A 16,405-nucleotide genomic window follows, 5' to 3' on the forward strand; every position below is an offset into this window, starting at 1 on the left:
TTGTTTTTGTTTTTGTTTTTGAGACGGAGTCTTGCTCTGTCCCCCAGGCTGGAGTGCAGTGGCGCGATCTTGGCTTCTGCTTTTTAGTCTAGCTCCAGTTCCTAGGCCTCCAAATAGTTTTCTCCCCATGGTAGAAGTATTGAAACGCCTTAAAAGTGTGCCTTTGCGTCACACTTGGTAGTTGGGAGAAACAGATTATGTAACAAGTATGTCTCGAAATAATTTGACGTTTTCAGTTCTTCTGTCAAAATGGTGGCCTTTTATGCAGTTCTTGAGGCTGATTTATGGAGCATCAGTTATTGACAAACTCTTCTGAAAGACAGCTATCAGTTAAAAGGTACAAGCTGTGAATGACTAATGGGAGCGACAACTCATTTTGTTTACATATTTCTGGACTTCTTTGGTGTTCACTATTCTATATTTCATACTTTGGTTAGGGTTACTATATAAAAACCCGTATCATTTATTTTCTAATTTATCTCCCCTTCTAAGAAAATCTTAAGCTTCGATGATCTCCCATTATGTGACGTTATACATATAAACATAAAGAGTTTATGAAAGAATAATATATACTTTTTACTATGAGCGCATATATTGTTTACATTATATATAATCAGAAAAAAGCAATAAAGCCATTCTCACTGTGGGGAGAGAAGCGGAATAAAGCTTACCAGATGCCTGCAGTTCAGTTTTTAAATGCCTGTCATAACCTTAGAATTGTTTTGAGCCCTTAGGAGATGTTTGGTGTATAGCATGCCCATACTGGATGAAGTTACTTTGAAAATAAATTTTATTCGACTGTATCTTAAACCAAATTGGTGATTTACTTTTCTTTCAGGATCATCTCAAAAATGGCTACAGAAGAAGATTTTGTAGACCTTCCAGGTGATTTATATACTTAAGCTTTTAAGATTATTTTTATTCTCATTGTTAATAGATTTTTAAATGAAGAAAGGAAAAGCTATCACCTCTGACTAATATAATGATTTCTATGCCCACTGATTAAGGGTAGTCATACTAACAGAGGAATGTTAATGCAAGCAGTGCAATGACTTTGTGGCTGTGAAAAAAGAAATTCACCTGATAAAATAGTGGAACCAGGAAGAGGGAGTCTCAGTTCTGACTAAGTGACTGCCATGGGAAAAGCATTTTGTAGAATGAATCAAATGGTAAAATTAGAAAGATGTAGCTTATTCAGTGGGGCAAAAAGAAAAAATAGTACATGCTGTCATGCAGTTATTTGTTGAGTGCTTATTTGAGTTGTTTTGGTTCTTCTTTTAGTTGTAAAACCTGTAAAAAGTAAATTTTCTAGTTAAATATTTACAGTAATAGGATGAAAAGCATATTTTTAAAAGTGAAGATGTTATTATGAATAACATCTTGTTTATTGAACTGTGATTTTAGTAGGTCCAATGGGGCACAGAAGTATGTTCTTTTGTTTACAAGAAGCTTTGATTTCTGTTGGGAAAATGTATATGTATATTTGTGAAATAATTTAATGAACAAAAATTATTACTTGCAATACTGAAGTAATGACTTGTGTATCATAGAGAGTAGGCCTATATATAATTAGGCATTAACTTGCAGTATAGACAGCCATGTGAGAAATTAGGGATTTGTGTGTTGTTGATATTAAGAAAAGCTTTAAAGTTGTAGTGTAACTTTGATGGACCTTGAATAGGTATTTAAAGACTAAGATAAAGTACATTCCAGACATAGGAAGTAACTTAACGAAGGAACCAAAGTAAGAATACATATATTTGTCAGTAGCAGAGAGACCTGATTTATGAAGGTTGAATATGTTGGGTAGAAGTGGAAAACAAGACCATATGAGTTGGATTGAGCCATAAAATGGATATGTTAGGCTTTAGGCATCTATTATAGGCTTGAATAAGCTATCCTAAACCTTCTGTGGAATAAGGGCTATCTGATGTAAACACACATACACATTTAAAAAAGCAAAGATGTTTGATGTTTAGCTTAAGGAAGGGGCTGTAGTAATCTAGACATGGTAGAGATGCTTTTATGCTAGGGTAATAATGACAAGGGGGAAGAAAAGACGAATTTGATAAATTTTGAAAAAACTGTTGCCTAATGTGACCTGCATTCTAATGGTGACTCTGCATTATCACCTTGGCAAATCTGATCTTTTTGGATCTCATCCTTGAAATAGGTAATAGCAGGAGTGTATTTATAGCTGTGTAATATATGCACCTGTAGGTGGTATTTTGGGGTGGTGTCAAGGCCAGAATTTGTAATAGTCACCTATATATATTCTGGTAGAAAACTGGCCACTAATACTAATTAGATTTACAAACTGCGGTAGGCCATTTGACCATTTTGGGTTTCAGTTTGCCTATCTGCAAAATGAGGGCATAGGATTCAGCTGGGGGTTTTTAACCAGATTTGCACATCAGAATTATCTCCATCACCCTAGGAAATCTAATTAAATTGGTTTGTGGGAAGTGACCAATTATGTGTATTTCTGCAAAGCTCCAAAAGTAACTTTACGCATCTATTTGGATGATAATTATTGGACTGGATGATTTCTGAGATCTTTCAGTTATAAAACTTTACGATGGATGACCTGATAATGCACTGTGGCTCACAATTTTTAATTACTGCATATATAGTACTTTTCCAGCTCTCAAGAATAATAGGAATGTTGTAGATCAGGGATCAGTAAACTCTGGCTGATAGGCCAGCCAAATGTTTTGTCATAGGTTTTGTTTCAATTTTATTGGAACACAGCCATGCCTCTTTGTTTACATACTGTCTGTGGTTGCTTTTGGGCTAGAATGGGAGAGTTGACTGGTTGTGACAGAGACTATGGTTTACAAGCCTAAAATATTTACCATCTGGCCCTTTAAGCAAAAGTTTGTCCACCCTGTTAGAGATGCATGTCAATTTTATACTGATTGAAATCCAGATGTTCTTCATCAGGTAAATGGTTAAACACTGTGGTACACACATAGCATGGAACACCACTTGACTCTAAAAAGCAATGAAATATTGATACATTCAATTTGGATTGATTTCCATAGAATTGTGTTGAGTGAAAAAATCCAAGGCAAGAGGATACATGTTGTATGATTCTATTTACATATAATCGTTTCCAATGACAGAATTTTAGAAATGGAGGACAGATTAGTTGTTGCCAGAGGTTAGAAATGAGAGGAGGCAGGAAGGAGATGAGAGAAAGGTGGTTATGATTACAAAAGGACAATAGAGGATCTTTGTGATGATGGAACTATTCAGTATCTTGACTCTGGTTGTTTTATCTGCACCTACAGATGTGATACATTTTGTATATATACACACAAACATGAGTATATTCAGAAATGAGTACATGTAGAAGTGGAGAAATCAGAATAGCATTGGTAGAGTGTATCAATATCAGTATCCTGATTGTGATAATATGCTATAGTTTTGCAAAATATTAGCACTGTGGAGAACTAGGTAAAGTGAACAAGGGGGCTGTATTATGTTGTATAGCTGGGTGTGAATCTACAAGCTCAATATAATTTTTAATTAAAATTTATACTGATTCATAAACTGTTAAGATTAATCAATGATACTGAATCAGAAATGCATTTGAGAATTTATAGGGAGGAATATGTTACTTGGAGATGTAACTGTAAAGTCTGTTAAAGAAGCATTTCAGGACTGATTGGATTCATTCAAAAAAATTTGTGTTTCTGAGATACAGCAGTAATCTAAAACAGCTTTAGACATGGCTGTTCAACTAAGAAATATTAATTGTTAATGTAGATTATGATATACTAATTCTTATTAGGAAGGAAAGAGTTTACTTGAGGGAACGTATAGACCCTCAAGTACTTGTTTTGTCTTCAAATAGTGAAGATATTTTACATATTAAGTAAATTTACATTTTATAATGAGATGTGGAATTTTCAAATAGATGGTAATATAAAGAAATATCTTCTGAAAATGATAGGTTGTATTTTTCTTTTCTTTATTAGGGCACGTGACCTTAACACAGAGCAAGGCCAGAATGTTCTGGAAATCTTACAAGACTGTTTTGAAGAAAAAAGTAAGGCTTCATTTCAAGATGGAATTTAAGGGTTAGATGGATGAAAATATGAATTTGTCATGGTAATTAATATCAAATGCAGCAAATATGTTCTAGGGTTTAAATATATGGAAAATATTTTCCCTGGTATTTTGAGTTCATGTGCAATCCTTTGTGTACCTTCTGGTATACTTAGGATAATACTGACAAAAAATAATAATTTGACAATAATTTGTCATCCCCTTTAGTTCACATTAGATTACCGTAATCTGGAAGTCCATACATAATTATCATACACAAGAAAAAGTATTTTATTATTTATTTATTTATTGAGACGTAGTCCTGCTGTGTCACCCAAGCTGTAGTACAGTGGCGCTATCTCAACTCACTGCAACCTTTGCCTCCCAGGTTCAAGTGATTCTTGTGCCTCAGCCTTCCAAGTAGCTGGGATTACAGGTGTGTGCCACCACGCCTGGCTAATTTTTGTATTTTTTAGTAGAGACCAGGTTTCACCATGTTGGCCAGTCTGGTCTCGAACTCCTGCCCTCCAGTGACCTGCCCTCTTCAGCCTCCCAAAGTGTTGGGATTACAGGCATAAGCCACTGCATCCAGCCAGAAAAAATATATAACGAAAATAGATGTGTAGAATTCTTGGAATTGCTGGAGAATTTGAGATAATCTTTGATGATTTACATATCTGTTTAAGGAAGTCATAAATTACAGCAAAAACTTTTCCAAGTGCTGATTAGCATCAGCAGGTATTGGAATAAGAGAATAAGCCACCCAAAGAAATAGGGGCAGATGATAGAAAAGAATGTTTTCTATACAAGCTCTGAAAGAAGAGCTGGCATATATTGATACTTCAGGTGTTTTGTTTGCTTTTCTCATTTCCTGATGCTTCTCAGGAACATTTGAATATTGAATTGAGGTCTCTACTTGATTTAAGCTAATTGTGCTCAGTGAGTCAACAGATGGTTCTTCACATGTCATATACAGCTACTTTTAATTGTAACTAATAGATATTACACTATATCTTGTTTTTGAAAATTTCATACTTTTGTTTTAGGTCTTGCCAATGATTTTAGTACAAATTCTACAAAATCAGTGCCTAATTCAACACGCAAAATAAAAGACACTCGTATTCAGTCACCAAGCAAAGAGGTAAGTGATAAAGAAGAGCTGGTATAGGTTTAATATTTTAATGAATGAAGGTATACACAATGTACTCATGTATATTTTAGTTGTTTGTAAGTCTTATTCTTGAAAGGGAATTCTATATTCCCATTGGCTTTCTATAAAATTTGGAGGTATTTTGTGAAAAGTTTTATTTGATATTTTCTGTTGGAATTGGGATTATGGGAATTAGAATTATCAAATTATAATAAACATTTTTCACTTCTCCTAAAATAATACTCAAATTAGATTTTTAGGAAAAAGGGCAGCGATCAAAGTTGCTAATCAGGTTGACAGGGTTGGTTATATTCTAATAAATGAAGGCACTTCATTATACGGGGAAATCAATCTTCTGTTGATTATTTTAATTGTTTGCTGTTAGTTTGATCAGAAATAAAGTATTGGTTGACTTAACTATACTAAATGGCAGACTTTCAAATAAAGTATTTGAAGCTAATCTAAGGCAAATTATTCAAAAGCACAATACTAATTAGAAAAATCATATAGTGCTAGAAATAACACTTACTAGAAAACTGTAAAAGGCAATCAACATATTAAACATATGTAGCCTTTTGGTTCCAAGCAATGCAGACAAAACCATTTCTTTCAGAATTGAGAGGCCTTCTGAAACATGATAAATTACAATGGTTTTTGATAGTTAAAGCAACTTTAGGTTTTCTGGGATAAACTTGACTTGGTCGTAAAGTATTAACTTTTTTTGATTAGGTTTGCCTAATTTTGAAGATGTTTGCATCTATGTTTATGGATAATATTGTCTTTTTTTTTTAAATGTTCTTACAGGGCTTTGGTATCAAGGTTATGCTAGAGGTTCCTCTTCTAGGTAGAATGCAGTAAGTCACAGAAGGCTAACAATCATGCTAAAGCAGCTCTCTAAAAAAAAATGGGAACAAATTTTAGAGATACGAGAAGCTGTGGAAACAATAAAGAGTAGCAAAATATAGTCTGTAGCTAATTTTCTTCCCTTCTGAGGCAAAATTCTTCTCTACTGTGTCCCGTTACTTATGGAGGTTTTCCACTCTGGCTGGTAAATTATTCTAGGTCCTTTGTAACTGGGAGGATATTCCCCCTCAAGGCTTCGGGTGGTTCTTTCTCTGGTTTTCTTACAACACATTGATCAACATTTGATTGAATGCTTGAGAGAGATCTGCACATTCTGCAGTTTTCTCTATGTAACCGTCTCCTGTCCAGTACTTTACCCTGCAAATTCTAACCACTTTGGTCTTCCTGAATCCTCAGCTTTGGCTCCTCAACTGAGGATTTCCCCTGTGTGTCACATCCTGGAAATGGGTGATCAGAGGGTTCACCTCATTTGTTTCCCATCTCAAGAATCATTCTCTTTGGTTTTTCAATGTCGTATTTCTTGAGAATCTTGTATGTTTTTTCTTTTTTTAAAATTGATTCAGGAAGGAGGGTAAATCTGGTCCCTTTTAAGACATTGTGCTCTAAAGCCAAGGTCCACTGCAATGACTTCTAAATGACTTTAGGCCAAAGAGGAAAGCATGTTGGGATTATAAAATACTCTGAATGAAGATAATAATATGACTTATCAGAACTTGTGAGATTTAGCTAAAATAGTGTTAGAGGGAATTCATAATTTTAAATGTATAAGAAATAACTTATATAACTTTAAATGTATAAGAAATAAGAAATGTTCAAAATAAAGGTTCTACTCTGTGTTTGTACTGGTCTTGTAAAATGAGTTGTTCAGTATTTTCTCTTTCTCTTTTCTCCTGAAGTGTTTTTATGAACCAGTGTTGTTTCTTTTTCAAATATTTGATGGAATTCATAGGAGTTTTCTCTTTGTGAGAATTTTAAAGTATGAATTTATTTATTTATTTATTTATTTTCTGAGACAGGTTTTCACTCTTTAGCCCAGGATGGAGTGCCATGACATGATCACAGCTCTCTGAAGCCTTGAACTTTTCCTGGGCTCAAACCCTTCCGTCTCAGCCTACTGAATACCTAGGACTATAGGTGCATGTCACCATGCTGGCCTGCTTATTTATTTATTTATTATTTCTCTGTCTATCTATCTGTCTTGAGACAAAGTCTTGCTCTGTCACCCATGCTGGAGTGTAGTGGTGCTATCTTGGCTCACTGCAACCTCTGCCTCCCGGGTACAAATGATTCTCCTGCCTCAGTCCCCCAAGTAGCTGGGGTTACAGGTGCCCACCTCCACACCTGGCTAATATTTTGTATTTTTAGTAGAGATGGGGTTTAACCATGTTGGCCAGGCTGGTCTCAAGCTCCTGACCTCAAGTGATCCTCCTGCATTGGCCCCCCACAGTGCTGGGATTACAGGTGTGAGCCACCGCACCCGGCCATTTTAAAATTTTTCTTTACAGAGGCAGGGTCTCACTGTGTTGCCTAGGCTTGTCTCAAACTTCTGGGCTCAAGCAGTCCTCCTGCCTCAGCTTCCCAAAGCATTGGGAGTACAGGCCTGAGCACTGTGCCTGGCCTCACTTTTGTTTTCTTATGAAACATAATACATTAAAATACACAAATTGTGTGTATATTTCATTGAATTTTTACAACTACTACCTAGATGACGATATAGAACATTAAAGATTTAGATTTTACTTAATAGTTTCAGTAGACAATTTAGATTTTCTATTTTTTTAAATGTTCTACTCAATTTTCTTTTTTTAGGGATTTGTTTATTTTATTTAAATTTTCCAGTTTATTTGGATAATGTTGTTTTGTCATGTCTTTTTACAGTCTTGTTAATGTCTGTAGGATCTACAGTTATATCCTCTTTTTTATTCCTGACATTGGTTATTTATACCTTATCTTTTTTTTTTTTTTTTTTTTTTTAATTAGAGGTAGGGATCTTGGTATGTTGCCCAAGCTGGATTAGAACTCCTGGGCTTAAGTGATCCTCCCTAAGCTAAGGAATAGCTGGGACTACTGCTCATGAGGCACATGCCACTGTGCCTGCTGTGCCTTGTCTTTTTCATTGGTTAGTTTTGTCAGGGTTTATCAATTTTGGTCTTTCAGAAAACCAAGTTTGGCTTTGTCGGTCCTCTCATTTGCTTGTTTTTACTTTCATTATTTTTTTCTTAATTTTATTTTTCATATAGTCTTTATTTTTATATTATTAATTTTTTCTAATCCTTGAGATGGACGCTTCCAAACAACAGAGACCTTGTAGGTGTTAGGGTTTTTTTTCAGGTAGGGCCTTTCCGTGCAGCAAGCTTGGCCTAGGCCTTCCACATAAGAAATGGAATTTGTTTACTTGATTTGAAAATAAAATCAGACTTAAGACTTATCTATCTTATAGGCTTTTATGTTTGCAAACTTGAGATTCCTAGGTCTAGTTATTACTTCATATTTGTTTGTCTTTAAGTAAAATAAGATATGACTCCATAGGTTTTAACTGAAACACAACCGAGCTTCATAAAATAAATTAGTTTTTCTCTTCTGTTTTCCGGGATAACTTGATTAAGCAAAAATGATCTGTTTCTTCACGTTTAGATCATTCGTAAAACATATGGTTGGGGCTGTTTTGGTGGGGATGTTTGTGATTACCACTTTATTCAATGATCTATTACATTTTTTATATTTCTTTTGCCAGTTTTGACATTTTATAATTTTCTTGAAACATTTCCTCTGTTCTCAATTTGTGTGTAGTCAACTTCATGATCTTTCTCATAGTTATTACTCTCTTTTTATTGCTGATTTTCACCTTTTTAAATTATCTGTGTGGTTACAGGTATTTTTCTGTCATTAACATTTTCAAAGAATCAGCAGTCTATTCTAGTTCACTATTTTATTCTCTTCCCTATCTTTTTACATACTTTTGTTCTTAATTTGTTGGAAGAATGATTTTTAAAGCTCAAAGGCATTATGTACATGGAACTTAAAATAGTTCCATAAATTCCACAAAAAAACAGTAGACCCCACTTTTCCTCCTCCAAGTCCAACTTTTTAGTCTTAGCTATTTCTCTAGGTTTGACTCCGTATTTCTAAATAATGTTTATATTGCTGTTTCTTGATTTTTTTTTTCCAGTCTTTGCTATTATTTATTGGCTTTCTACTATGGAAGTTTAGACTTTATTTGTCATGTAGTTTCTACTTCCGACCACAACACATAAACTTCCATTCTTTAGTACGTCATAATTTTTAGTAGGATTAGTATTTAGTGTTTATGGTATTATTACGACTGTTTCAGTAGTCACAGCTATGTAGAGTACTAATGGTTAACTTTTCTTTATGTACAGCTCTTAATTTTCTCTTGATTTAATTTTGGTTTTTCCATTTTTGACTTTCTGTGTACCTATGACTAATTCATCACCAGTTTTCTATGACAAACGTCTAAGTATAAATGTCTTAGTATGCGTAGACACATTAATTTATCATTTTCAGCTTTGCTGTCTCTGTTCTTTTTTTTTTTTCTTCAATCTACCCTTAGACCTATCACATAGGTTTTGTCATGTACTCTCTCTGTATCACAGAGAGTCCCTTTGCTTTTCTCCTGAATTGCAACTCTTATTTCTTGGATCTTAAATCTTCCTTTTTTCTTGGCCTCTCCTTTTTTGGTGGGACTCATCCTTTAGTAGCTTTCTGAGAATTTAAGACCTTAATTGTTTAAAAATACCATGGTTTTACCTTCATGATGGGTAATTTGGGTGAGTACAGAATTCTAGATTAGAAATTATTTTCCTTTAATTAAAAAATAGTATATATTTTTTCATATCAAGCCTCCCTTTTAGTCAGGTGTATTTTCCCTTAGACTTAAAAATGTTGGTTTCTTTTATTTTAGCTTCTCCTGTTGAGAATACTGTTTTGATTCCATGATCCTTTGTGACTATTTTTTTCCTCTTTGCAGGCTTTTAGGATCGTGTCATCTGTCTTTAGTGATCTAAATTTTTATTATATTCCTTGACATTAGGTTCATCTAACCCTTTTCATAAATATTTCTTCAGTTTCTGTTTTCTGCAAGTAGCTTTTTTACTTACTTTGCTCATTACCTCGCCTTTTTCATATGTCCAGTGATCCTTAGCTGTCTCCTCTTGTTTGAAAGTGGGAAACTAAAACACATTGGAAGCTCTATATGCCTAGTAAAATCTGTAGACTGGTGGATGTCACTGTGGTGTAGTTTGGTCCATTTCATTGTTGGTGTCCTGGTGTTAATATCTGTAGATTTCTTTTTTCTTGGCCTGGTAAGTATTTCTGACAAATTTTTCCCGCTTGGCGGTTCGAGTCTAACTGCGATTGTTTTCAATTTCAGTCAGATGTGGCAAAGGGGAAAGTGCAGTTTAAGTGCTCCTACTTAATATATCTGGTTTTCATGTATTGCCCTTAACTTCACCTGTGTCTTATGCCACTCATGTCACAGTCTCTCTGATTTAGAAACTCAAGAGAGTAAATAATCTTCTGATAGGTTTGGGAGGGGCTCTTCGGTTTTACTACCTTCTTTTTTTGAGACAGAGTCCCGCTCTGTCACCTGGGCTGCAGTGCAGTGGCATGATTTTGGCTCACTGCAACCTCCGCCTCCCGGGTTCAAGCAATCTCCTGTCTCAGCCTCTCAAGTAGCTGGGATTACAGACGCCTGCCACCATGCCTGGTTAATTTTTGTATTTTTAGTAGAGACAAGGTTTCACCATATTGGTCAGGCTGGTCTTGAACTCCTGACCTCAGGTGATCCACCCGCCTCAGCCTCCCAAAGTATGGGGATTACAGGTGTGAGCCACTGCGCCCAGCCAGTTTAACTACTTTCTATACACACTTTTTTTTTCTGTGACAAAAGACACATTGAATTATACATGCTTTTAACACCCTCTGTTTGCATGCCTCTTCTTTTTTTTGAGACAGAGTCTTGCTCTGTTGCTGGAGTGCAGTGGCGTGCTCATAGCCCACTGCAACCTCAAGCCTCTGGGCTCAAGTGATCCTCCTGCCTCAGCCTCCTGAGTAGGTAGGACCACAAGCATGCATCACCACTCTTGGCTAATTTTTTATTTTTACACAGAGATGTGGTCTTGCTAAGTTTCCCAGGCTGATCTTGAATTCTTGACCTCAAGTGATCCTCCTGCCTTGGCCTCCCAAAGTGCTGGGATTACAGGTGTGAGCCACTGCATCTGGCCTGCCCCTTTTTTTTAGTGGTGTCTTGCAATTCTACTAATCTTTATAGGTTTCTCCATAAACAGTAATCTGTCTGCTTCTGGGTTTTCTCCATTGCTAGCATGTTTCCATTCTCTCTGGGTTGCTGAATTACCAGTAATTTGCTTTTCAACCTAAAAATGTTTGCTGACATGTCTCATCTACTCCTTTGTCTTTCTCTTCATCCTTCTGAGTTTGTTTTTAAAAATCTTTAATGAGATATTAAGAGAGAGCAGAGATTAAATGAAAGCCTACCTCTGTCTTTTTGTGGAATTGAATTCCATACTGTGGTCACTCAACAGCAGTGTAGTGTATTAGTCCATTTTCACACGGCTGATAAAGACATTCCTAAGACTGGGAAGAAAAGGCGGTTTAATTTGACTTACAGTTCCACATGGCTTGGAGGCCTCATAATCATGGCGTAGGGCGAAAGGCACTTCTTCCATGGTGGTGGCAAGAGAAAAATGAGGAAGAAACAAAAGTGGTAACCCCTGATAAACCCATGAGATCTTGTGAGACTTACTCACTATCACGAGAATAGCACACCCTGATGATTCAATTGTCTCCCCCTGGGCCCCTTCCACAACACAGGGAAATTCTGGGAGATACAATTCAAATTGAGATTTGGTTGGGGACATAGCGAAACCGTATCAGTCTGTCATTTATTTATTTCTCTGCTGTGCTGATACTGTGTCCACACTTCTGCTACCACTTGTGACAGAGGTCCCACTACCATCCACATTTGGTGCTTCACTAAAAGGACTCGGGAGACTTGACATATAGTTGAACTCATGACTGATACTTATTTTTATGTATTTGCTTTTTTAAAAATTATTATTTTACTTTAAATTCTAGGGTACATGTGCACAACGTGCAGGTTTGTTACGTATGTATACATGTGCCATGTTGGTGTGCTGCACCCGTTAACTCGTCATTTACATTAGGTGTATCTCCTAATGCTATCCTTCCCCCCTCCCCCTACCCCCCAGCAGGCCCCAGTGTGTGATGTTCCCCACCCTGTGACCATGTGTTCTCATTGTTCAGTTCCCACCTATGAGTGAGAACATGCGATGTTTGGTTTTCTGTCCTTGCGATAGTTTGCTCAGAATGATGGTTTCCAGCTTCATCCATGTCCCTGTAAAGGACATGAACTCATCCTTTTCTATGGCTGCATAGTATTCCATGGTGTATATGTGCCACATTTTCTTAATCCAGTCTATCATTGATGGACATTTGTGTTGGTTCCAAGTCTTTGCTATTGTGAATAGTGCTGCAATAAACATATGTGTGCATGTGTCTTTATAGCAGCATGATTTATAATCCTTTGCATGTATGCCCAGTAATGGGATGGCTGGGTCAAATGGTATTTCTAGTTCTAGATCCTTGAGGAATCGCCACACTGTCTTCCACAATGGTTGAACTAGTTTACATTCCCACCAACAGTGTAAAAGTATGCCTATTTCTCCACATCCTCTCCAGCACCTGTTGTTTCCTGACTTTTTAATGATCGCCATTCTAACTAGTGTGAAATGGTATCTCATTGTGGTTTTGATTTGCATTTCTCTGATGGCCAGTGATGGTGAGCATTTTTTCATGTGTCTGTTGGCTGCATAGATGTCTTCTTTTGAGAAGTGTCTGTTCATATCCTTCGCCCACTTTTTGATGGGGTTGTTTGATTTTTTCTTGTAAATTTATTTAAGTTCTTTGTAGATTCTGGATATTAGCCCTTTGTCAGATGGGTAGATTGTAAAAATTTTCTTCCATTCTGTAGGTTGCCTATTCACTCTGATGGTAGTTTCTTTTGCTGTGCAGAAGCTCTTTAGTTGAATTAGATCCCATTTGTCAATTTTGGCTTTTGTTGCCATTGCTTTTGGTGTTTTTCATGACTGATACTTATTATAGTCATTCAGCCAGGATACACAGCTGGGTCAGTAAGGGAAAAATGCGCATTAGCAGAGTCTGGAGGAATCCATATATAGGCTTCCTGTGTTCCCCAAGGGGCCATATAGAATGTACTCATTCCCTTCAGCAGTGAAATGCAGTAACGTGTATACATTTTTTCTCCTCAGAGAAGCCTTTTGAAACTCAGCCTGTTTTCAGTGGGGGTTGGTCCCATAGGCATCCCCTGCCTACCAAAATTTTACGCACTCCCAGAAGGAAAGAAAGCAGATGTTCACCACAGAGCACAGTGGTTATTTATACAAACAGTCTAGGCAGGCTGGCACAGCAGGTGCAACCTTGTCTGTTGGTAATGGAGGGAACATTCTAAAAGTTAAGTCTCTAGATGGCAACCAAGGGGTAGCTCTGTTAGCTGGCCCTTTAAATATATCAGGCCTCCTATGTTAACTCTTTCCTGCAGAGTGAATCTCAATACTACAGTGTTTTATGTGTCTATTTTGAACTTTACATAGATAGGATTGTTATGTACTTCTGCAGGTTGCTTTTTTTTCTGGTTAAAATAATAATTTATATTATTGTAGTTTATTTGTTCCATTGTTACATATGTAATATGGTATATCTATACTATAATTTATTTATTCAGTAAGTTTATTCAGTCTTCTGTCCACATAGTTGCTGTTTAGAGCAATATTGTTTCTGTGATAGGTTGTATGAAATTTCAGCTTTACTGAATAATGCCAGATTGTTTTCCAAAGTAGCTGTTACTTTAGAAATAAAATAAAAAGTAGCATAAAACTCTTAACAGCTGGTTTGTTGTTTTAGAATACTTGTTTTTCCCCCCATTTAAAAAACAAATATATTTCATCAGAATTGGTAAGTTAATAAAATAGTTCTAATGTTGTATTTCTTCTGTGCTCACTGCCAGAAATCACATTCAAAGTCAGTTCCAGTTTCTTCAAGGAATAAAGAAGCCTCTCTGCAGTCTGTTGTAGAATCAAGTGAAGCCACAAACAGATCAGGTTGGTGGCATCTCCATGGGCATTATTTGCTTGGATATATTTAAAAAATGAGAAATGCTAATGGTGCATGTGTTGCTTTGAGTATGAAGGTCAGGGTCAGCCTGGACAGAATTGTGAATTGTGAAATGGATGAATTTGCTTTTGATTTCCTTACAACTCCATGGTCAGTGCTCTTTTTCTCTCTTCTTCTCCATTTCCTTTAGTCAGTGATACATGCTACTACTTTTTAAAGTTTTCTTTCTTTTTATTTTTCAGATTAAAAGAGTGTTACTCCATTGAGTTAATAAAGGTTTAAAATAAGAATTTAGTTATTACTCCTATCATTCTGCTGAGGTAGCCTTTGAATAGTTCTATACCTTAATTGGTGCCCATAAATGAAAAAAAAAAAGCGTATGTGTTTGTATGTGTCTGTGCCTGTACCTGCTTTCAGAAAAGGCTATTAAAATTTCCTTTTACACCAATAGTGTAAGAGTACCTTTTACCTGATAGTCTATTTACTATTCTACGTTCTTGCCCATTCATTGATATTAAGCAATCTCATTTTTACTTTAGTGTCTATTTCCATGATTGCCAGAATTTGAGCACCTTATGTTTATTGGCTGTTGGATTTTAATTGTTAAATGTGTGACTTTTATAGCTTTAAGTTTGTTTTAGTTAAAAGTTCTGTCTTATCTCAACTTAGATTTTTCGTCTGAAAACCTTTTTTTAAAAAAATAAAATTAAGTCTTTAACCATCTGGAATGTGTTTCGGTATGTAACATCACATAATCTGAGATTGTTTTCTTCGAGGTGGTCGGTTGTGTCAGATCTGTTTATTAAATTTTAAAAAAATCTGTTCTCTTCTGAATGTACTTTTATTATATATTAAATCTCACATAACATTCAACATACTTTTGAATTTTGTTATATTTGTTTTTTCCTCTGTCAACACAATACTCTTGTTACTAATAATAGCTTCATAGTGTGTCCTGATATAAATACATTCACTATTCCACTGCCATTCTGCAGCCTTTTTTCTTTCTATGAGCTTATAGTTTTATCCAATTCCAAATAAAATTTTGGAATTCTAACTAGAATTGCATTTAATTTATGTAGTAATTTTGTGAGAATTCACATTTTTTATGTTTTTTACAAAATAAGTTATGTTTCTTTCTTATAAAAATGTTAATCTGGAGCCAGGAGTGGTTGCTCATGCCTGTAATCCCAGCACTTTGGGAGCCTGAGGCGGGTGGATCGGTTGAGGTCAGGAGTTTGAAACCAGCATGGCCAACATGGTAAAACTCCATCTCTACTAAAAATACCAAAATTTGCCAGGCGTGGTGGCAAGTGCCTGTTATCCCAGGTACTCGGGAGGCTGAGTCAGGAGAATCGCTTGAGCCTAGGATCTGGAGGTTGCAGTGAGCCAAAGATTGCGCCACTGCATTCCAGCCTGGGCGACAGAGTGAGACCCCGTCTCCAAAAAAAAAAAAAAAAAAAAAAAGAATTAATCTGAAGGACACTGTCAAGAGTGTGAAAGGGCAACCAGACTAGGCAAAAAATATTTGCAAATAATTTACCTGAAAAGGATGATAGAGATTTATAATCAGAATATATAAAGAACTTCTACAGCTCAACAACAGAAAAACCAAACAACCCAAATAAAAGATGAGCAAAGGACTTGAATAGACCTTTCTCCAAAGAAGGTATGCAATTGGCCAATAAATATATGAAAGGATGCTTGAAATCTTCAGTCATTAGAGAATGCAAATCAAGACCCTAGGGAGATATCACTTTACACTCACTAGCTTAGCTATTATTTAAAACAAAAAAAGGAAAATAAGTGTTGAAGATATGGATAAATTAAAACCCTCATGCATCACTTGTGGGAATGTAAAATGGTGCAGCCACCGTGGAAAACAATTTGATAGTTTCTCAAAAAGTTAAACATAGAACTACCATATGACCCAATACTTCCCTCCTAGGTATATACCCAAAAGAATTGAAAGCAGGGATGGAAGCAGACATTTGTATACTAATATTCGTAGCAGTATTATTCACAATACTCAAAAGGTATAAACAAGCCAAGTGTCCATCAACAGATGAATGGATAAACAGCATGTGATTTATACACAGAATATAGTATTAGTCATTAAAAACAAAGTTCTGCTGTATAACATAGCAT

General features: G+C 35.8%; 1 protein-coding gene across 2 annotated transcripts in view; it reads left to right on the plus strand.

Annotated features, from left to right (window-relative positions):
• The window catches only part of CENPC (centromere protein C), a 137,396-nt gene that overhangs the window by 545 nt on the left and 120,446 nt on the right, over positions 1–16,405 (plus strand). For both annotated transcript variants that reach the window (XR_008502020.1, XM_054484490.2), the window contains exons 2-5: positions 839–885; positions 3,984–4,054; positions 5,100–5,194; positions 14,151–14,244. Coding sequence is in view for 1 of the 2 variants with exons in the window: in XM_054484490.2 (XP_054340465.1) it covers positions 839–885; positions 3,984–4,054; positions 5,100–5,194; positions 14,151–14,244 (307 nt within the window). In the remaining variant the exon portion in view is untranslated. The remainder of the gene's footprint in view (positions 1–838; positions 886–3,983; positions 4,055–5,099; positions 5,195–14,150; positions 14,245–16,405) is intronic.

The sequence above is a fragment of the Pongo pygmaeus genome, chromosome 3 (genome assembly GCF_028885625.2).
Source record: "Pongo pygmaeus isolate AG05252 chromosome 3, NHGRI_mPonPyg2-v2.0_pri, whole genome shotgun sequence".
Lineage (NCBI taxonomy): Eukaryota > Metazoa > Chordata > Mammalia > Primates > Hominidae > Pongo > Pongo pygmaeus.